Here is a 23,155-nt window from a genome sequence, read left to right as displayed (position 1 = left end):
GCCCTGGGATTTCTTTGGAAGGAATGATGCTAAAGCTGAAACTCCAGTCCTTTGGCCACCTCATGGGAAGAGTTGACTCATTGGAAAAGACTCTGATGCTGGAAGGGATTGGGGGCAGGAGGAGAAGGGGACGACAGAGGATGAGATGGCTGGATGGCATCACCGACTCGATGGATGTGAGTCTGAGTGAACTCCGGGAGTTGGTGATGGACAGGGAGGCCTGGCGTGCTGCGATTCATGGGGTCGCAAAGAGTCGGATATGACTGAGCGACTGAACTGAACTGAAGATCAGACTAATATGCAATATTATTGTTGAGCTAATATTTACTGTGTGATTACTATGTGTTGGGTTAAGCATTTTATAAATATAATCATTTAATATACATGTGCACACACACACACAAAACCATGAAATGAGTATTATTTTAAACCTCATTTTCCAGATAAGAAACCAAACACGCACTAGTAAGTGGTAGAGACAAACCCAAATTTGACTCCCAAACTCATGTTTAACTACCAAACCACACTGTTTCTAATGGATTCTTTTCTTTACTTATTCAATTAAGAAACATCTGTTGAGCACCTGCTGTGGACATGATGTTTGACCTCACAGAGACGAAAGTTTTATGGTGGATAGTTTCAAGTAAAAGGACAATTACAATCAATATGATGAAAGTTAAAATACAGGTTGTACAGGATACCAGCATCTAACCCCGGCAGAGGAGGTCAGAAAAAGACTTCCTGGAGGTGTAAGCAGAGGATATGGCAGGAGAAGGGTGTTCCAAGGAAAAGAACAGCAGACACAAAGCCCTAGTAATAAGACAGAAGATGGCAGATTGGAGCTTAGGAAGTAATCTGGACTAGTGACTTGCCTTTGGAAACCATAAGCATTTTCTCTAAGTATTCTTGCAGTAATACCTTACATAAATAATCACATATTTCTGTTAGTGGCTCACTGCCAGCAACCAGAAATGTTTGTTGAGTTAGTTGCAGGAAGGTGAAGAGAACAGAAATTACCACGAATTCTTGAATAACTAGGTCTAGTGCATATAAAATTTAGAACACTACTAGGAAGCAGAAGCACAGAGCTTTATTCATTTGACTGTGAAAAAAAAAAAACTCCATACGTGCACAAATAAGACAGGTTTCTGTTCTTCACTGACTACTAAAGGACGTTAAAGGCATCCTGCTGTATTCATGCTACAAGCTATCAAAGTAGTCCTGGGGCATTGTACCAGCAGCTGAAGTTCAGTTCCACAGGTGAAGGACTACAGTTGGTGATAATAAAAGTAAACAGTAGGGCTGAAAACACTGTCACAACTCCCCAATGAGATGACAGTTCTCCCTCTGAGTCATGTACCATTTTATGCCTTTATTTCAGGACTTAGCGTCATCTATCCTACCAAACAGTAATTTGACATTCACTCACCTTCTCTTTTTCTAGAGCATAAATCACTAGGGGCAGGGAATTTATCCTTTATCTTGATAAGCTCCACAGTAGCGGGCACTGTGATTGAACAGTTTAAGTGTACCACAAATGTCTACTCAACTGCATGGAGTAGTAACAGATAACGGCACTGAGAAAAGGGATAACTGGATTATACTATCTAGCTGTCTGTAATCGGACAAGCAGAAGAAATGAAATCACCAGCATTTTTTTAATATAAGATTTTGAACTGCCATATTAACCTATAATCAGATGTAGACCTTACTGAATTTTTTTTTAATTGGAAGATAATTGTTTTCCAATGTTGTATTGGTTTCTGCCCTACCGAATCTTTGAATTACCAGATGTCTTAAAAATATATTATTTATTACCAGTATGTAGAAAACAATGATATCAAGCTCATACAACAAATTATACAATTTTAAATACTTAGAAAAAATATCTTCAGATTATTACTTATCTGGCCATTTAGAAAAAATATCTTCAGATTATTACCTATCTGGCCATTTATGCTTGTCAATTTCCATTAAAGTGGAGGTTCCTGATTTGGGCTGCTCACGAGAACCACAAACAGAGCCACAGATGGAGTTCTTATGCAAACTCTGAACCCCCAGGAAGCATGACTTCACTGGTCTAGGAAAGGGTCTGTTAGGCTCCCTGGTTATTCTCAAGTGTAGTTAAGGTTGAAAACCACTGTTACAAACTAAGTCACATTTAAGTTGCACAGAAGTACCCAACCATATACATGGAGCTTGTAAATACTTTTAAAATGTTGACATTAAAAAAAAAAAAAAAGCTGCTCATTAGGAAATGTTCATGAAGGGTAATTAGAAAATTTTCCAGTGTACCTGCTTAAAAGTATTGGATAAGATTTTGTAGGAAAAAGACACAAACACTGAAGTAAAGTCTGCACTGGTCAAAGTACATGTAACCAATTGAAAAACTTATCAAAAATGACTGAATCATGGCAAACTGTGACAAGGAGCTTGGTTTACACTCCAATCTACTTTCACAGTAGGCTGGGATTGAAAACAGTTTTAATAATGCTCTAGCTCAGGTGTAGTCACAGCACAACCTGGAGACAATTCAAATATAGCTTTCTTACTGCACTAAATGGGCTTCCCAGGGGCTCAGTAGTGAAGACTCCGCCTTTCAACACAGGAGATGCAGGTTCAATCCCTGGGTCAGGAAGAAGGAAATGGCAACCCACACCTGGATTCTTGCCTGGAGAATTCCATGGACAGACGGAGCCTGGCAGGCTACAGTCCATGGGGTCAGAGAGAGTCAGACATGACTTAGCAACTAAACAACAACAACTGCACTACACGTTTCAAATCAAAGTCTGGATTAGATAGAAAGAAGACGAGGAAAGCAAACAAGAATTCTGAAAGTGTGGTAGAAATAATACAGGAAAAGACTAAGAAGGTTCAATGAATACAAAATTCTCAAAAGTTGAGGAAATCATATTCTCAAGACCAAGCTTAAATTCCAGCAACAAAACAAAAAGAAAACCGCAATAAGGCACATGATATTCAAACCACTGAAAACCAAGAAGAGAAAAATCTAAATGAAGACTGAGAAAAAGACATGTTGCATACAATTCAGATCCAACATTAAGTAATAAAGAGTACTGCAAGTGTTAAACTGCAAGCGTTAAGTAGGTGAGTGGATAAATATAAACGATCATTTTTCTCGGTTCTAACTTTCTAAAAACCTAATTTACTGTTAAAAGCAAGAAGAATAACAACTTACTGAGAGATCTGTAACAAAGGTCAATCCTCATTATTTACAGATTCTGCTTCTGTGGATGTGCCTACTTGCTAAAATTTACTTGAAACCTCAAAATCAATATGCTCTGTGCTTTATCAGTCATTTGCAGACATGCAGAAAAGGTGAAAAATCTGTCACTCTGCATATTTCCAATTGAAACTGAACAAGGTGATGCTTTTGCCTTCTTGTTTCAGCTCTCATAGTGTAAAATGCATGTCCTTTTCATGGTCTATTTAGTGCGATGTGTTCTGGACTTGGGGGCTTTTTGATGGCGACTTCTCTGCTTAAAATGGCTGATGTGCTGTCTGCTGTTCCTAAATGCAAGAAGGCTATAATGTGCCTTATGGAGAAAATGTGTGCTAGATAAGCTCCATTCATGCGTGAGTGACAGGGCTTCTGTACATGAGGTCAATATTAATGAATCAACAATATATACATTAAATAAGGTATTTTTAAGCAGAAACATATACAAAACAAGGTCATGTATTTCCTGGTTGACAAAACTGTATCCTGAATGCTCACAGGGACGTAGCCCTGTGTTTTCCCTGAAGCAATGGTGCAGTATTCACTAATACAATGTTTGAGATCATGTTATAAATACCACAAGTAATGAGACTCAACTGTATGCAGTAATCAAGTATGTGACAACAACAGCACAAATGACGACAGAAAAAAGAAATATACTATTCCAAGGACGCACTGCATCACAGTAGTGATTTACGTCACAGTAGTGCACAGCACAGCACCACGCATTTAAACAGGAGGATACTGTTTAAAGGCAGTTTATGGTAAGATTATGATAAAGCGACAGTTGGCAAATATTTTCTATAAAAGGCCAGAGAGTAATTATTTTAGGTTTGGTGGCCCATACAGTCTCTGTTACAGCTACTTAAGTCCACTGTTGTTCATGAAAGCAGCCATGGGCAAGATACAAATGAACAAGCATGCCATGTTCCCATAAACTTTATTCGTAAAAGAAGATAATGGGGCAGACTTGGCCCAAAGATGTAGTTTGTTGACCGTTGCACTCGAGCAACTGCTAAAAGGAATTTTAGGAGTATAATAAAACAACAGTTAAAAACAAATGGAATTACATAACATACTCAATTTAAAAGAAGGCAGGAAAAAGAGAAAATGATTCAAGACCTAAAGAGAAAAAACAATATATTTAAATTCATTTATACTAAAACTTGTGTTAAACACAAAGTCTAAGCACTTGAAAAGCAGAATTTGACAGAGTAAATTTAAAAAGCATGACCCAACCACATGCACTCTACAAAAAGCCCACATTACACATGAAGGTACAAGAGAGGTTATAAGCAAAAACATGTGAAAAGGTACCACAATGCAAAAACTAAACAAAAAAAAGGCAGGAATGGTTATATTCTACCAAAGTTGACTTCAGAATAGGATATATAACCAGATATAAAGAAGAAAAGTTATACTAAAAAAGGGATCAACGTATCAAAGGATGTAAAAATCTCAAATGTGCTTGCAAATTACAGAGCTTCAAAAAACATGAAGTAAAAATTGATTAAAACTGAAAGGGAAAAAAACTGAAAGGAGAAACAAACAAAACTAAAATTATAGCTGGGAGATTTTAATACTACTTTCTTAGTACATTACAGAATAAAAAGAAATCCATAAAGATATAGAAAACACGATCAACCACTTGACCTGTTATTTATAGAAAACTCCACTATACAAAAGCAAATACATGTTTTGTAAACTGCAAATATAACACACAGAATATACTGAAGGACACAGTCCTACACCATAAAACAAATCTCAATAAATATACAGGTTGAAATCATACAAAGTATACTCTTGAGCCAAAACTGAAATAAAAGCTAGAAATCAATACAATAGAAAAATATCTGAAAAACCTCCAAATTCTTCCAAATTAAACAATCAATGGACCAAAGAAGATATCATAAGAGAAATCAGGCAGTTAACTGAATAAAATAAAAATATATCAAAGTCTGTGAGAGAAATCAGGCAGTTAACTGAATAAAATAAAAATATATCAAAGTCTGTGATACGCAGCTACAGTAGTGGTTGGAGGGAAACTTATACCACCAGATTTATAGCACTTATATTAAAGGGAAAAAGACTAAGCTTCTACCTTAAAAAAACTGAAAAAATAAAGCAAGTTAAACCCCAAAAGAGGTAGAAAAAAGGGGGGAGAAAGACAACAATAGAGAAAAATAATTAAAACCAAGAACTACTTCACTGAAAACAAAGTTGATAAAAACCTGTAGCCAGAAAGAACAAGGACTGAGGAGGGGAATAAACACAGAAATTATAAATATTAGGAATGAAAATGACACCATTACCAGAAATCCTACAGATTTTAAAGGATAATGAGAGAACATAATGGATTTGATAACTTGCATGAAATGAAAATTTTCCTCTAAAGACACAAATTACCAAGGTTCACTCAGAAAGAAGTAGACACTTGAATAGCTCTATGTGCACTGAAGAATAGAAATTGAGTTTAAAACCTCCTCATAAAGAATATTTCAGGCCCAGGTGGCTTCACTGGTGAGCTCTATCAAACACTTCAGAAAGTAATATCAATTTTACACAAATTTCTTCAGAATACAGAAGAGGGAGGGAAATAATTCCAAAATCATTTTGTGAGACCAATAATACCCTGTTAACAAAACCACACAAAGATAATAGAAGAAAAAAACGACAGGTAAATCCTAAGAAAATATAGGTAAACTGAATCAAACAAAGTATAAAAAGGAAAATATATGGTGACCAAGAGAGTTTGTTCCACAAATGCAAGGTTGGTTCAACATTTCCAAGTAAGTCAATGTAACTCATCATATCAACAGAGAAAAATACATAGATGGAGAAAAAGTACTTGATAAAATTCACAATCATTTGAGATAAAAGTTTTAGCCAACTAGGAACAGGAACTTCCTCAACCTGATGAAAAACATCTAAAAAACTTTATTTCACACCTAATGATAAAAGACTGAATGCTTTCCTTTTAATATTGGGAACAAGGCACAAACGTCCTCTCATCACTTCTATTCCATATTGTACTACAGGTTTAGCCTCCAGTACAAAACAAGAAATGAAATATTGCAAGATGAGACATAAAACTGCATTTGCAAAAGACAAGATCATCTATGTAGAGAACCCTAAAGAAACTTAAAAGTTACTAGAACTAGTTTAGCAAGACTGCAGGATAGTGTGATGTACAAAAAAAATTATATTTCTAAATGCTAAAATGAAAAATCAGAAATTAGAAAATTTAAAAACCTCATTTAAAACTGCATCAGAAACATGAAACACAGGTAATAAATAATGTACACAATTCTGGTGGGCTTTTTGATATAAACCACAAAGCTGATTTTAACATTTATATGAAAATGCAAAGGATGTTAATCGGGCTAAACAGTTTTGAAAAAAAGGACAAAGTTGGAGGACTTTCCACACCTGACATCATATCGTCATAAAACCAGAGAATTCAAGACAATGTGGAATTAGTTTAAGGATATCCCTGGGGGGGAAGATCCCCTGGGGAAGGAAATGGCAACTCACTCCAGTATTCTTGCCAGGAGAATCCCACGGACAGTGGAGCCTAGCGGCTACAGTCCATGGGATCACGAGAGTTGGGCATACTGAAGCAGCTTAGGACAGACGCAGTTTAAGGATACACACATATGTTGACAAAACAAAACAGTATGACTGTGTCCTTACAAAAGGGAAAAATTTGTAGACACAGTCAGATACTTGTAAATAGAAAACGAAGTGAAGACACAGAGAGAACATGACACACAAGCCTTGGCTTCGCTGGTGGCTCAGCTGGTAAAGAGCCTGCACGCATGTGGGAGACCTGGGTTCCATCCCTGGGATGGGAAGATCCCCTGGAGAAGGGAAAGGCACCCACTCCAGTATTTTGGCCTAGAGAATTCTCCAGTCCATTGCAAAGAGTCAGCCACGATTGATCATCTTTCACTTTCACCAGAAGCTGGGAGAGAGGCATGGAACAGATTCTTGCTCAGTCTTCAGAAGGAACCAACTCTACTGATCTCCGATTACATGTCTAGCCTCAAGAACGGTCAGAAAATAAACTCCTGTTGTTTAAATTATGTAGCTGTGGTACTTTCATATAGCAGCTCCACGAAACTAATAGATCACCGATAAAAAGAGCTAAAATTAGGGCTTCCTTGGTGGCTCAGTGGTAAAAAGTATACCTGCCAATGCAGGAGACATGGGATCAATCCCCGATCCGGGAAGATCCCACATGCCACACAGCAACTAAGTCTGTGCGCCAAAACTGCTGAGCATGTGCCCTAGAGCCCACGTGCCACAACTACATGTGCCTAGAGCCCACGTGCCACAACTACATGTGCCCTAGAGCCCACGTGCCACAACTACATGTGCCCTAGAGCCTGTGCTCCGCAACAAGAGAAGCCACCTCAGCAAGAAGCTCACGCACTGCAGCTAGACAGTAGCCTCCACTCACTACAACTGGAGAAAAACACCCACACAGCAACAGAGACCCAGCACAGCCAAAAAATACATGTAAAAAAAGACCTAAAATTATGAAACTTCTAGAAGAAAACATAGGACAAAATCTTATTTTCATTTAGGCAAATATGTTTTTCATATGAAACAAAAGCACCATCCATAAAGGAAAAAATTTATTGTACTTCATTAAAATTAGAAACTTTGGCTCTCCAAATAACATTGTTAAGAGTGACAAATAAGAGTATGGTATAATTAAAAGTATTTAACTTATATCAGATAAAATAGAATTAAAGCCAAAAACTAAAGTGGTCAATTCAACAAGAGGATATACATTTGTAAATATGCACCCAAACAGAGATACCTCAATATATAAGCAAACATTTTAAAAAACTGAAGGGAGAAATAGACAGCAATACACTAATAACAGGGGACTTCAGTATCTCACTGTTGGACTTCCCTGGTGGTCCAGTGGTTAAGAACCTGCCTGCCCATGCAGGGAACATGGCTTCAACCCCTGGTCTGGGAAGATTCCACATGCCATGGGGCCAATAAGCCAGAGCACCACAACTACTGACGCCTGCATGCCTGGAGTCCCTGCTCTGCAACAAGAGACCTCACCACAACGAGAAGCCCTCACACCACAGCAGAGAGTACCCCCACTTGCTGTAACTAGAGAAAGCCCGCATACAGCAATCAAGACCCAACTCGGCCATAAATAAATTAAAAAAAAAAAAAAAAAACCCACTGTCAATAATGGATAGATAATCCAGATGGAAAATCAGTAAGGAATACTGAATTTAGGCTACAAATACACTTAATGAAAATTTACAGAACATTTCATGCAAAAGCAGCAGAATGTATATTCTTTTCAAGCACACAGAGAACACTCCCCAGGGTGGATCAGATGTTACAGCACAAAACAAATCTTAATAAATTTAAGAACAGTGAATCATATCAAGCCATCTTTTCTGACCACAACAGTGTGAAACTACAAATCAATCAGAAGGGAAAAACACTGGAAAATTCACAAATACGTGAAGATTAAACAACATACAACTGAATAGCCAACAAGTCAAAGTGAAATCAACAGAGAAACAAAAAAATATCGAGACAAATAATGGAAACACAATATACTCAAATTTATGGGATGCAGCAAAAGCAGTTCCAAGAGGGAAGTTCATAGCAATAAACACCTACGCTGAGAAAAGAAAGATCTCAAATAAAGAACCTAACTTTATATCTCAAGCAACTATAAAAAGAAGTAGTAGTAGTAGAAGGAGGGAAATAAAGATCATAGCGGAAATAAATGAAATAGAAACTAGAAAGACAACAGAAAACAAATCAATAAAGCTAAGAGCTGGGTTTTTAAATAGATAAAACAGAGAAGCCGTTATACAGACTTAACAAGAAAAAAGAGAAGTTTCAAATACAATTACAAATGAAAAAGAAGAAATTACAACTGATACCACATAAATACAAAGGATAAGAGGCTACGATGAACAATTACACACCAACAAACTGGACATTTAGAAGTGGATAGATTCCTAGAGATGTGCAACCTACCAATCTTGAATCATAAAGGAGTAGAAAATCTGAACAGATCACTTAATAGTAAGGAGGTTACATCAGTAATCAAAAACCTCTCAACAAACAAAAGATAAGAACCAGGGGCTTTAATGGTGAATTCTACCAAATGTTTAAATAAGAATAACAATCCTTCTCAAATTCTTCTGAAAAACAGAAGTGGGGGGAATACTTTCAAATTCATTTTATGAAACCACCATCATTATCCTGATAATAAAGCCAGATAAGGACACTACAAGAAAATTACAGCCTAGTATCCCTGATGAACACAAACACAAATACCCTCAACAAGATATCAGCAAACTGAGTTCATTAAAAGCATCATATTCTCTTGGTGAGGGTGAAATAGGAGAGCAAAAAAGCTGGCTTAAAACTCAATATTCAAAGAACTAAGATTATGGCATCCAGTCCCATCACTTCATGGCAAATAGACGGAGGAAAAAAAATGGAAACAGTGACAGACTTTATTTTCTTGGGTTCCAAAATCACTGCAGACTGTGACTGTAGCCATGAAATTAAAAGACGCTTGCTCCTTGGAAGAAAAGCTATGACCAACCTAGACAGCATATTACAAAGCAGAGACATCACTTTGTCAATAAAGGTTTGTATAGTCAAAGCTATGGTTTTTCCAGTAGTCATGTATGGATGTGAGAGTTGGACCATAAAGAAGGCTGAGCACTAAAGAATTGATGCTTTTGAACTATGGTGTTGGAGAAGACTCTTGAGAGTCCCCTGGACAGCAAGGAGATCAAACCAGTCAATCCTAAAGGAAATTAACCCTGAACATTCATTCAAAGCACTGATACTGAAGCTTTAATACTTTGGCCACCTGATGCAAACAGCTGACTCATTAAGACCTTGATGCTGTGAAAGACTGAAGGCAGGCGAAGCAGGTGACAGAGGATGAGATGGTTGGATGGCATCGCTGATTCAATGGACACGAGTTTGAACAAACTCCAGGGGACAGTGAAAGACAGGGAAGCCTGGCGTGCTACAGTCCATGAGGCTGCAAAGAGTCAGGCATGACTCAGCAACTGAACAACAAGAACAAACAATCAAGTGGCATTTATTCCAGGGATGAAAGGATTTTTTCAACACACCACATTAACAAAATGCAGCATCCATTCACGATAACACCTCTTAACAAAGTGACTGTAGAAGGGATGTACCTCAACATAATAAAGACCATATATTATCAGCCCACAGCTAACATCATATTCAATGTTGAAAGGGTGAAAACTTTTAAGATCAGGAACAAGACAGGACGTCCACTCTTACTACTTTTATTCACCATAGTATTTACTGGAAGTCCTAGTCAGAGCAGTTACACAACAGAAAAAAGGCATACAAATCAGAAAGGAAGAAGCAAACTGTACATGTGCAGATGAAATGACACTATATACACAAAATCATAAAGGCTCCACCAAAAAACCTGTTGGGATTAACTGAAAACTTCAGTAAAGTTGCAGGATACAAAGTCAATATACAAAAATCAATTACATTTCTATTAATATACACTAATAACAAATCATTGGAAAGAGAACAATTTTATGTGCCATGCATCAAAATCCAACTGCAGAAGACATAAATAAAAGGAAAGATCTCTATGTTCATGAGCTAGAAGAATTAATATTGTTAAGATGTTCATACTACCCAAAATGATCTACAATGTAATTCCTATCAAAATTCCAATGGTATTTTTCACGAAAAAAAAATCTTAAAATTTGTATAGAATCACAAAAGATTCTAAATAGCCAAAGCAATCTTAAGAAGAACAAAGGTGGAGGTATCATGCCTCTGATTTCAAACTATACTTCAAAGTCACAATACTGGCATAAAAATGGACATGTTAAGTGAATGAAAAAGAACAGAGCCCAGACATAAACCCATCATGTATGGTCAATTAATTTATAACAAAGGAGCCAAGAATAAACAAAGGAAAAGGGCAGTCTCTTTGATAAATGGTGCTGGGAAAACTGAACAACCACATGCAGAAGAATCAAACTTAAGTCCAGTCCTACACTATACAAAAAATCAACTGAAAATGGAATGCAGACTTGAACACAAGACCTGAAACCATAAAACTCCTAGAAGAAAACATAGGAGGGTAAACTCCTTCACACTGATCCTAGCAATGATTTTTTGCTTTTGACATGAGCAGCAAAAGCAAAAATAAACAACTGTGATTAAATCAAACTAAAAGCTTCTCTATAGCAAAGGAAACCATTAAAAAATGAACTGGAGAAAATATTTGCAAATCTTATATCTGATAAAGGATTAATATCCAAATCATATAAAGAACTCATAACACACTATCCAAAGAAAACAACAACTAGCCCTACCTATCAATTAAGAGTAAAAAATGGGCAGAGGAACTTAATATCCATTTTTCCAAAAAAGATATACAAATGGCCAACAAGTAAATGAAGAAGTGTTCCATCAATAACCAACAGGGAAATGCAAATCAAAACCACAGTGAGGTTGTCATCTCCCACCTGTTAGAACTGCTATTGTCAAAAGGGTAACAACACATACTGACAAGGATGTGGAGAAATGGGAACCCTGGTGCACTGTCGGTGGGAATGTAAATTGGTACAGGCACTATCCAACAATACAGAGGCTCCTCAACAAATTAAAAATAGAATTACCATGAGATCCAACAATTCCACTTCTAGTATAAAGTCAAAGGATATGAAATTACTGTCTTGAATGAAATCTGCACCCTCATGTCAGTGCATCATTATTTACAATAGCCAAGACATGGAAACAACCTCTATCTCCACTGATAGATGAATGGATACAGAAAATGTGATGTGTATATACAAAGAGAGACAATGATATATTATTCAGCCATAAAAGGAAGGAAATCCTACTATTTGCAATAATATGGATGGATCTTGAAGGCATTATGATAAGTGAGATAAGTCAAACAGAGAAAGACAAATACCATATGATTTCACTTACATCTGGAATCCACAAAAACCAGAGCTGGTGATTATTAGAGCCAAGGGGTCAAAGGTGGGGAAATGGATACAGTGGTCAAAGGGTACCAATTTCTTATTATAACATAAATAAGTTCTGGCAATATAATGTACAACATGGTGACTGCAGTTAACAATATTTTCTATCTGAAAGCTGTTAAGAGAATGGATCTTACAAGTTCTCATCACAAGAAGAAAAAAGAAAAAAACTATGTGTTTTTTCCTGGTTCACAGCACCAGAAATTGCTGTGGGGATTAAGTAGAAAGTGTGCATGAAGCTCTTGATGTAGAGCAGGCACAAAATAAATGTTGTCAATTATAGTCTTCCTCTTTTCCGCTCCCGTATCATTGCTTACCCTGATTCTTTTGCCTTGGTATATACTCCTTCCCTCCCATATTGCTGAAAGGTTATTAATTCTTCAAGTATCAGATGAAATGCTACATTTCATATGAAGCCTTTCACATCTTTTTATCAACCTGAGAAGAGCACTTTTTATCTTAGCTTCACATTTTACTTTTCATATTTTACTGTGGTAAATGTTTCCCTTACCAAACTATAAGCTTTTGGAGGGAAGGGACAAGATATGGTTAATCTACTCCCTAAAATTTACCAGTCCTCTATCTTTAGAAGGTTTAATACATAAATTTACTAAGCACAGAAATAAGAAAAGCAAGTATGCCCATCAGAGTTTGGGGCGTTAACCTGGAGTTGTGCATGTGCAGGTAGTGAAGTAAGTCATTAGCAAGCAAGAATCCAAGACAAGAGAGAAGATGAAAAGAAGAGAACTTCTGACGTGGTTTTTCCATCTCTCAGATAAGTTAGGGATCCAGGAAACCTCTCTATAGAACCCCAGAAACTGAGCTGTCTCCCTTAAGATTTCTTTTCAGTTGGGACTTGAGTACGTTGTTCCTTGATACTCCATTCTCCGTCTCTAGAGTAAAGACCTAAATTTAGATTAAATGATTCAGAATTTCACAGTTGAAATTACATATTAGATAACACTCCAACTCAATCATTTGACAGATATGGAAATGTAATCCACAGAAGTTAAACTATGCAAAGTTATACAGTTAATAAACAACAGATCTGGGGAATTCCCTGGTGGTTTATGGGTCAGAACTCTGTGTTCTCAATGCTGAGGTCCTGGGTTCAATCCCGGGTTGAGGATCTAACATCCGGTAATCGTGTGGGGTAGCCAAAACAAACATACAAACAAACCCACTAAAGCTGACCCATTTACAAGCTCAGTACTCTTTTTCACTATACTTAAACAGTTAGAATTCTAGCATATGTCAAAATGAGTGTATAATATGACCATGAGACATATATGCTATATATTTTTGCCAAATACATCCCCATATTACCACAATACTGATTCAAATTCAGTCCACCATGGTATTCATTTTATGCTGGCTATCTCTGAAATTAATAATTCTATTTTATATTTGCATGAAGTTTTACCCTGAGTTATCTTTTATTGAGCTGTATCTTGTCTATTTCTTTGGTGTCACTAGAATTTTTCATGGATTATAATTTCCCAAGCACTTGACCAATCTGACCCAATTCTCATATCTATATTAATGAAGGAGCAACATTAACCCTATATAATCCTGTAGATAATCAGTATGCCTCTGTAGAAATAAAACAACTAAGTAAAGTTTCCAAAGGTCAAGAACTCAGTAATAAAAACTCTACCAAAACATTAGTTATGATTTCTAGAGGGCTCAAAAAAAGAGAAATAATAAAAGTTACAAACTATATTTAAGTCAAAAACCTTAAAGTTAAAAGCCAGCAAAAATATTTATTAAAATCTCTGTTAACATTTGATGAAAGGGAAACTAAAAGCAAAGACACTTAAAGACATATAGATGGTCTACAGATCTACACAAAGATATCTAACCTTACTTTAGGCCACATTTAAATAGATGTCACTGTTAACACAGAGGAGATATGGGTCATTTTTACAAACCACATAACATTTTTTGACTGTTAATTACTTCTACATTAGAAGATAAGGACAAACCACATGAAGCATAAGGAACTGAAACAAAAACAGTAAGAGGAGGAGCATGAACCCAAATATATTAATCTTACTGATAGAATTTTTAAAACATGAAGTATACTAATTTGTTTGAAACATAGGCTTGGTCCATTAAAAAGAAAGTCATACCAATTCATACTACTTATATGCAGAGTTTTATGATAAAATGTAGAACATACCAGCTCATCCATCAAATCAAGAATACTAAAGAAATTCAGCTAAGAGTCCTTAAAAAATGGCAGGGTATGGGGCAGAGGATGAGGGGATGAAAGAAAATAAAATCACCCTCAATTTTTAAATGTTCATGTATTTTGATATATATTAAAAACTCGTTTACCTAATTTTTAAGAGACAGACAGAGTGTGGTCCTCCGGCAGTTTAAGTGAAATCAGGATCAAAAGGGAATGAAGAGGGTGTACAAAAGGGCGGCACACAGGGCCCCTGGGAAGGAGAGGTGTGGACCTGGACTCCGCTGCCTGGATGGCTGGGCCCCATCCTCTCGGTAAGTACCCTTGATGCCTTTTTTGTGCCTCCTATTAATACCTGCTGACTTTTCTCTGAAAACAAGTGAGATTGCTTAAGTCCTCTTGGCTTTACACTGCTTCTCCTGCTCTTAAAGAGACAAACTGAATTAGTATTTTAAAGCTTGGATATAGTCTCCAGCTATTAGACTCTGACATTTCAGACTATAAGCTTTTAGTCTATTAGGACTCTCTCCCAAAAGGTCAGAATTAGGATATAAACACCTGATTCATCCGTGTGAGTTCACTCATTGTTGCATGCATAATTTATAGAAAAGCAGCAGAAACAATATTAATTAGAAAAACTGTTGACATAAATAGCATGCACAGTACCTTTTGATAAACAATGGAGCAGACAAGGTCCTTGACAGCAGATAAAGATAGTTCCTGGGCTTCGATGGTAATGCTCTCCCGTGTAAGGCCAATCTGCAGCAGAAATGAGACTGTATGCACTGAGCCTCTGGAGTTCGTGAGCGACGGTGCACTGAAGCTTCCATTAGAGAGTCGCGAAGAGAGTCCTGTTTTAGGACTTGAACACGGAGAAGGAGCTGGAAGCACAGCAGGAAGAGTGGCAGGTATTACAGACTTCTGAGCTGATGGAGGAGAATTGTTTGCAGACATCTGCCTTTCTTTAATCTTTTAAAACAGTTGTCAATTCTTTTTCAATGGTTATGAAGAGGCCTTAAAATCACAGCGGTAAAAAAATGACTGTAGTTTTGGATTTAGTTGAAAGCTTCTTTATTTCCTCTTTTAAGCCACTCATGCTGATGATGGCAAGTTCTACAACTGTGAGTTGACTATACCAAAGGTCCCACTTCCCTTAGTATCAGTCCCATCAAAAAAGTCTTGTTGTTAGGACCACAACCAGGGTTTTGGGAAGGATTTAACATCACTGAATTATCCTCATCAGAAAAGAGTTGGCATTGTTTATCTACTAAACATCACCTATTTTCTTTTAAGTCTACTCTTGTTTCTCTCTTTTAATTTCAGAAAATACATAATGAATAAGAGTTGTTTTTCTGTCAAATAAAATCCTCCTAGTTTAAAAATTAAAAAGTGTTTAGGATTAATCTATTCAGTTCGTATCCTTTGGTTCATTGATCTAATGGGACACTTTCTCAAATGTCCACACCTTATATCACCTTCTCACATGTCCTCATTTTCATTTTGAAGGAGTAAATTTTTCCAAGATTAAGCACAAAGCTTTTTAAAATAGAACAGGTATGTTCCACTTGATAAACGCGTCCATTGAGAAAGGTTGATGCTTTCTGAAATGTAGGTAGCCTGGAAGAAATTTTTTAAAAACTTTTAGTATTTTATACTCACTTAACGTTATTTTTAAATTGCAAGAATCTTTATGCTTTCTTTAAATAAGTTTTGGTTGTATGTTTATAATTCACCAATAAATTTTAATGGGCAGCCATTTTATTGGGGCCTAGTTATCACAGCCCATAATTTCAGGGACAGTCTCCTGCTCAAAAGACAAAACAGAAACAAAACAGACTCCTGACATTCCTCACTAACACTTGAAACTTAAGGAAGGTCAAAACACTTTATTCCACAAACAACTGAGTTATGAGAAAAACAGAAGGGACAAAAAGAAAAGTAAAACCGATATTGTCATAGAAATAACACAAGTACCACTCGGTTGTACAAAAGATATATAATACTGCCCTAATGTAAATAAGAGTATTCTTCTTTGTATTAAAAGTTTAAATCTAGACAGAAAACTAAAAAAGCATATACTAAACAGTTATACGGCACACAAATAAGTGTAAAAGACATAATTAAGACAGGAAGATCGGAAAAAGTGATCTTGTCACAAAAAAATTTCTAAAAGTAAAAAGGACACTAAGCACGGTTATATTTATCACAGTTTTTCATAAAGACAGTTCAAAAACTAAAAGCATGACCTCATGGCTAAGTGAAATGGCTCAAAAAGAGATGGATATTTCCATTTAGGTTCCATCACATACCTGTAAACAATCCTAATAACAACAAAGAGTGAAGCACTCCGAGCAGCTGTAGAATGGCTCTCTGGACAGTGGTTAATAGGACTAAATAAATTAGGATGAACATAACATAAGATCAAAAACATACAGATATAGTATTAGGAATGAGAAAGTTCAGGAAAACTAAGTCTTAAGAAAAAAGTGCCTAAAGATAACAAAAGCTTTTAGAACTACATTCAGATAAACAATTTGTAACTCATCTTACATTGTACAGCACTTAACATCTTATAAACGTTTATACACTTTATCTCATGGTATCTCTTTCGAACTTGACAACGCAAATACTACTTTATTATTTTTGCAGATGAGACAACTGAAGAACTAGCAGATAAAGTAACCTGCCCAGCATCACATGGTTATTAAGAGGTGGAGTAGGAATTAGGACCTACTAGGTAGGCAAGTTTCATACTTTCCGACCCAGTGGTATCTCCACAATAACATACTATTTCTCAAAGAGAACAAGGAACTGAGAGAATCACTGCTCAGTGAGGATGTTGTTAAGGTTGAAAGAGCACAGAGAAAAGGCAGAATTGCTCAACTTGTGCTTTGCTTACCTTCTCTCAGTTTTTAAACTAAAACTGTAAAAGAACACTGAGAACTGAAACTTGAGCCTGGTGAATAAGAGAGACTAAAAGATCTTTGAGAATACAAGTCTTCAGGTCCAGATACAATCTACTCCATATTGCAAAATCAGTAAGTGCAATCACAAATCTGACTCTTACCTTCCTCAAGAAAGAACTCAGAGAGAAATAATCATGGACTGGAGATGGAGCAGAGCTGTTTCAAGTTTTCTGGGCTAGAGGAATAGGGAAGCAATTTCAGAAACTACAGAATATAACCTTAATATTAACCTTCAGTCACACGTGAAAACAGATTATGAAAGCAAATGGTTTCTGAATACTCAGAAAAGCATATTATGATCACTAGAGGTGAGCTTGAATTCAAACAGAATAACGCCAAATCAACTATATTTACATCTCTGAAAAATGTGATTATTAGCCTTTCTAGAAGGAGAAAATAATAACTTACAGTAATTGAGTTCTTTCTGCCAGACACTGTTCTAAGCATTCCATATGTTTCCTCATTTAATCCTCACAACAATTCACTTTATAGTTGAGAAAACTGGCCTAGATACGAAAGTACTTGTCCAAGATTACACATTTAGCAAAGCCAGAAAAAAATTAAGTGTATTCTGGCTGAAACAATATTCAAGATGCTATTCCAGTAAAGAAGTTGCTTAAGTATAAGCTGGATGTTAGTGTAGTTTGCTACTCTTTATCAACTTAAAGAAACCTTTAGGAGAGTGCCTTAGAACTCTGGCCTTGATCCTGTATTATTTTTGATTATTTATAAGATTATAAAGACATGGAAAACATGCTTATAAAATCCTCAGATTGTACAGTCTGAGAGAAATAAACTAAAATTCAAGTGAACTATAACAATGACAAGTGTAAAGCTCTGCATTTCAAAAGTTAAATGTGCAATACTGAAATGGAGAAATGCTGACTTAGAACCTGTTCATTAGAGGAGTTATCAACCCAAGAGTTTAACAGCAGCTGCTATTAATAATATGGGTGACTAAAAGAACTAACATAAACCCAAATCCCAGGGACACTGAGAACACATCAGCATCAATCAGAATACTGGTTGCTAATCAGGTTACATTACCACAGTTACATTTTAACGGTTACATTACCACGGTTAACTTTTTTAAAGGCTGTATTGATTTTCAAAAACAACAGAGTATATATCCAGATTAAGGTGAAGACAATGTCATGTGACAAATTATGCATAACAAAAATGAATAAAATGATGGTCTTCAAATATCTGAAAAGGTGTTAAGAGAATAACTGTTTTTTCCCCTATTTTTAAATGGATGATTTATTTATTTCTTGTTCTTGGTGACAATATATTCACTTATGAAGTATTATCCCTACTTACACCACACGCCCAAGAAGCTGAGTTGATGGACAACTTGTGGACACAGAGCAAACGTAAGATTAAGGAATTAACAGAATAATTGGTTTATTCAGTATCACTGCAGACGGCAGAAATAGAATGAAGACAACAGCACTATTTACTTACCCTACAGGATGTTACTGAGGACTGCGCGACTATATGTACAGCACACTTCTGGCTTATCGGAGTGCTCAGTAAGTTTTAGCAATTTTCATAGTAATTAAGAGTAAAGAGTTAATAATTAAGCTCCCACTTTACATTAAACTCTGCAATTAAGATATACTTTATTAAACCCTTGCTATGACCGCAGGGGAGCTGTTTAACTGTTTTACAGAAAAGAAGCCAGAGTTTCAGAATAGTTGCTTGCCCACGACTACACAGCTGAAAGTGATGGAACTGCAATTCACATCAAAGTTCCTCTGACTCCAAAGACCATGTTCTTTATACTATTTCATGTCACCTCCAACAATCTGGAACACGATTTCTAAACATACATACCTGACTTGAGTAGTTTCCAGAAGCTGAACAAACTTTATAAAAACATTAGCAAAATATCTATGAATAATACTGCATGCAGGTTAAATACTTTAAATTACAAGATACTGCTGTGTTCAATAATAATAATTTATTTTTGATGGCTGTCTTCCCACTAAATTTCCAAATAATACCTGCTAATGTTAGCTAAATAACAGTACTTGTCTTATGATTACAATCAATGATCAGTACTATCAATAACTACTGGTAAACTATGTCTTATTTTTATATTAAAGTATTTGTTAAAGTTTCAGCATGAACACAAATAGAAAAAACTAAGTGAGCTGTTAGCTTTTGCCCACTCATTCCATTTTCCCTCTCCCTGTTTTGTTTTATGAACCTTGATTTGATCTGAGATATAGCATTAAACTATTAAGACTAAATACTAAAAAAATCTAATACCTCTAATTTATTGTCTTTATGCTTCAATCACAAAACAAATAGTACATTTTACTAATTTATAAATCAATTAGATATGTTTGTTCCTAATAGCTATGAGTTGGCAAGCATTTTTATTTGAAACATCTCAAATACTCTTTTGGGGAATTATCTGTCATATATTTTATTCAAATGAGCATATAATCTGTCACTATTGTTGAATGGAGTAAAAAAGTGGCATACTAAAGGAATCTTGAGTCCAATCTGCCCTATTATTACTACTGGGTAAAAACAAAGGCCCTGGAGGCTGGGGAACTTAACTGAGAGTTACTTCATGGTAACACCACAATTTGAGCTCTCTCTCAATCCTTCCCTACATTTACATTATCTCATTTCTTAGCAAAGCCTCTAATTATAAGAAGTTCAAAAGCAGCATTTTCATTCAACAAATGTGATGGATCAGATAGTAAAGAATCTGCCTGCAGTGTGGGAGACCTGGGTTTGCTCCCTGGGGTGGGAGGATCCCCTGGAGTAGGAAATGGCAACCCACTCCAGCATTCTTGCCTGGAGAACTCCATGGACAGAGGAGCCTGGTCCATAATGTCACAGAGTCAGACATGACTGAGCGACTAATACTATACTTTATCATTTGCTAGACTGTTATGAGAAACTCTAGGGTTGTACGGCAGTGACCAAAACACACGTGGCTACTGCTCTCCCTGGAGCTTGTTGTGTGATGTGGGACACACGCATTAAACAAATATTCATATTAATAGTAAAGCAATTACAAATTATGAAAGGTGATATGACAGAGTATCCTGAGAGGACCTGATTTCAACTGAGGTCACAGGCAAGGCACCTTTAAGGAAGCTAAAACCTAAAGGATAAGTGGGAGTCAGGGAAACAGAGAGAGAAGCAAAGAGGATTCCAGAAAGACAAAACAAATCCAGCTAGTAAATACTCCAAAAGGGAAGCTCATTATTTACTGTAGCCAATGTCCTTCTTGTACTCAGTAAAGGTAACAGTGAAGAGGTACAACACTTTCTCTATTCAGAATAGCATAATATTTACCATGACTCTCTACTAGTAACAGGTTTTCCTGGATTGATTTAGTTTTGTGTGCTAGGAATGCTAACGAATGCAGATAATTTTTTTTCTTCTGTTGATAAGCACTGTATTCTTTTAATATGTAAAAAAGCATGTGGCCTTTTTCAGTGCAATACTTTACAGGTGTCCTGAAGTCAGTATCCATGTTCTACCTTGATACAGGCTTGATTTTGCTTAATAATAACCCTGATGGTGCTTTTATAGTGTATAAAAAAATCCAAATAACTTTATTGTTGGTTTTTTAAAAATCATAGTTTCTAGCAATTCCTCCATCTATTTATTTCCAAAAATGTAACTATTACCTTAGATTAATTAAGTACTATTCCTCCTAAGAGCTCAGCATTAACTAAACCATTGCTGGTAAAATTCTGCTCATCTAAACCATGGGTATTTGCAGTTCAGTCTTTTCCACCGTCAGAGAGAACAGAGAGTAAGCACACCAAGTCCGCTCTCTCAAGCAGTGAAAAGTTTATCTGCTATTAAGCTTACAAACTTCCAGTCTACAAATTTATGTTGGGCTTGATGTATCTACATCACCTCTCTTTGCATCAGTGGTATCTGAGAAATCTGACTAGCTAACAGCCAGTGAGCTATTTCATACGTATGGTCACTATAAACTGACCACAGAAGTGGAGAAAACTTTCTTCTACACTGAAATTAAAATTAAAACATCTCCAGAACATTATCTCAAGTTTTTTCATTAATGAGACAACTGCTCCAAAGAGGCTCACATACAAGTTCAATTTGAATTACATAATCAGACTCAAAGTACTATCTGCACAGATTATGAATCACAAGCATGATTATTATTAAATCAAATTTAAAACTACATTAGCCAATAATTTCCCAATATCAAGTTCTGTAAAAGTAGTTTCTTTTTAAAATGAGCAATTAATATGGTAATATTTTCATCAACTTTAAATGACCATTTATTCTCTTTCCTCCTGTAGATTTTTCCAATTCTTATATAACTTTAAAACCCTAATGTCCGAAAACTTGATGTATTAAGCTTTTTAGGGGATATGGCAGTTTTTAGGTGAAACACGACCTACTAAGAGATATTTCTATTTGAAACAGGTCACCCCATGAAACTGAAAGCTTATAAAATTTATATATTTAAAAGACTCACTACGATTCATCTCAAGATAATAAGTCAACATTCTTAACTTAGGATGGAAAACTGACTTGTCAAATATTCAAGTTCCTCTGATCAGGTCGACCACCATCTACATGACCTACTGAAGCAAAACCTAACACGAAGGCTTCTGTGACACGTTTTACATACTTTTATTAAAACTTGTAACTTCTTTTTGGCTGAAATGTCCATGCTTGCTCCGAATCCAGATGCTAACAGGAAGGAGAAGCGGGTTCCTCTATTAAGTAAACCTGGCCTAGACCTCAGTCGGGGCAACGAATCCAAAGATATCCCCCCACCCTCGCTGCATTCAAGTTGGTAAGTAAACTTGATCTAAGCAAAATTACAGCCGCTAAAACTTGAAGAACTTAAGCAGTAAGTACAAAGTAGAAACAGTATAAGAATAATACGATAATCGTTTCTAGAGTACAAATTACGGTCTTTTAAAAGTTTTCATTTGCCTCCACAGCTCATTAAGGCTGTGTCGAACCAAGTTCAGGGTGTAACTTATCCTTCCTAATCAAAGATGACACTGATAGTCTTATTTCCTGTGGGGACGGGTGTGGTTGAAGAGACAGTTACGTCCAAGCCATCAATCTGTGTATGGAAAAGTCTGCAGCTCTCACACATGCCGTCGCTCGATTTATATCCGTGCCTGCTGCACACGACAAGGCCTCTGCTTCTGACTGCGATGACTTCAAATAAAATCTCCAACAGGCAATCGAATAGTCTGTGGTTATTTTATTGCTCAAAGAAACAGACGCTCTCCTCAGTGCTTCATCTTAAGAAAAACCTCCCGGGGGTGAGACTGACTCGGAACAACGCGGCAACTTGCAAAACTAAACAAGAGTCAGGAAACTGGGGTGGGGGCTTACATTCCCTAAGCACCAACGACTCACCACTTTGAGACGGCTGCAAGGAAAAGCGGTGTAAAGAAAAGGGAAAGGCTCATCCCGAATTCGGCAGCGTGAGTGCCGCCCGTCTGGCGTCGGGAGTAGTTGGGGAGGGGGGATCCGCTAAGAGATGGAGACCGAGGGGCCGGGCGCGGTGGTCGCCGGCGTACCGTGACTTCAAGTTGGCGTCGGCGCCCTCGCCGGAACTTGGCCCCATCTGCCGGCCGCGCCGGCGCCCCCGCTCGCCGGGGCGCCCACCGCCCGCTCTTCCCGCCGCGCACTCGGCCAACTTCCCGCCCAG

The 23,155-nt window shown here is 36.7% G+C and overlaps 2 protein-coding genes across 5 annotated transcripts in view; one reads left to right on the top strand and one right to left on the bottom strand.

Moving 5' to 3' along the window:
- PRKD3 (protein kinase D3) overlaps window positions 1–23,113 on the bottom strand; it is an 86,886-nt gene extending 63,773 nt beyond the window's left edge. Inside the window, exons 1-2 of one of the 4 annotated variants that reach the window (XM_010838601.1) lie at window positions 23,025–23,113; window positions 15,170–16,120 (exon numbers count right to left, since the gene is read on the bottom strand). In XM_010838601.1, coding sequence (XP_010836903.1) covers window positions 15,170–15,457 — 288 coding nt within the window. In that variant the 5' untranslated portion in view covers window positions 15,458–16,120; window positions 23,025–23,113. Of the gene's footprint in view, window positions 1–15,169; window positions 16,121–17,570; window positions 20,201–22,860; window positions 23,002–23,024 lie in introns of those variants that run through there. The other 3 variants (XM_010838602.1, XM_010838600.1, XR_825146.1) reach the window with 3 other exon arrangements.
- The window catches only part of QPCT (glutaminyl-peptide cyclotransferase), a 58,768-nt gene continuing 57,758 nt past the window's right edge, over window positions 22,146–23,155 (top strand). The window contains exons 1-2 of the mRNA XM_010838621.1: window positions 22,146–22,275; window positions 22,870–22,928. Of these exons, the coding sequence (XP_010836923.1) occupies window positions 22,146–22,275; window positions 22,870–22,928 (189 nt within the window). The remainder of the gene's footprint in view (window positions 22,276–22,869; window positions 22,929–23,155) is intronic.

This window comes from Bison bison, unplaced genomic scaffold, assembly GCF_000754665.1.
Source record: "Bison bison bison isolate TAMUID 2011002044 unplaced genomic scaffold, Bison_UMD1.0 scf7180017864100, whole genome shotgun sequence".
Lineage (NCBI taxonomy): Eukaryota > Metazoa > Chordata > Mammalia > Artiodactyla > Bovidae > Bison > Bison bison.
Note: the sequence above shows the minus strand (reverse complement) of the source record. Positions and strands in the feature narration are given on the sequence as shown.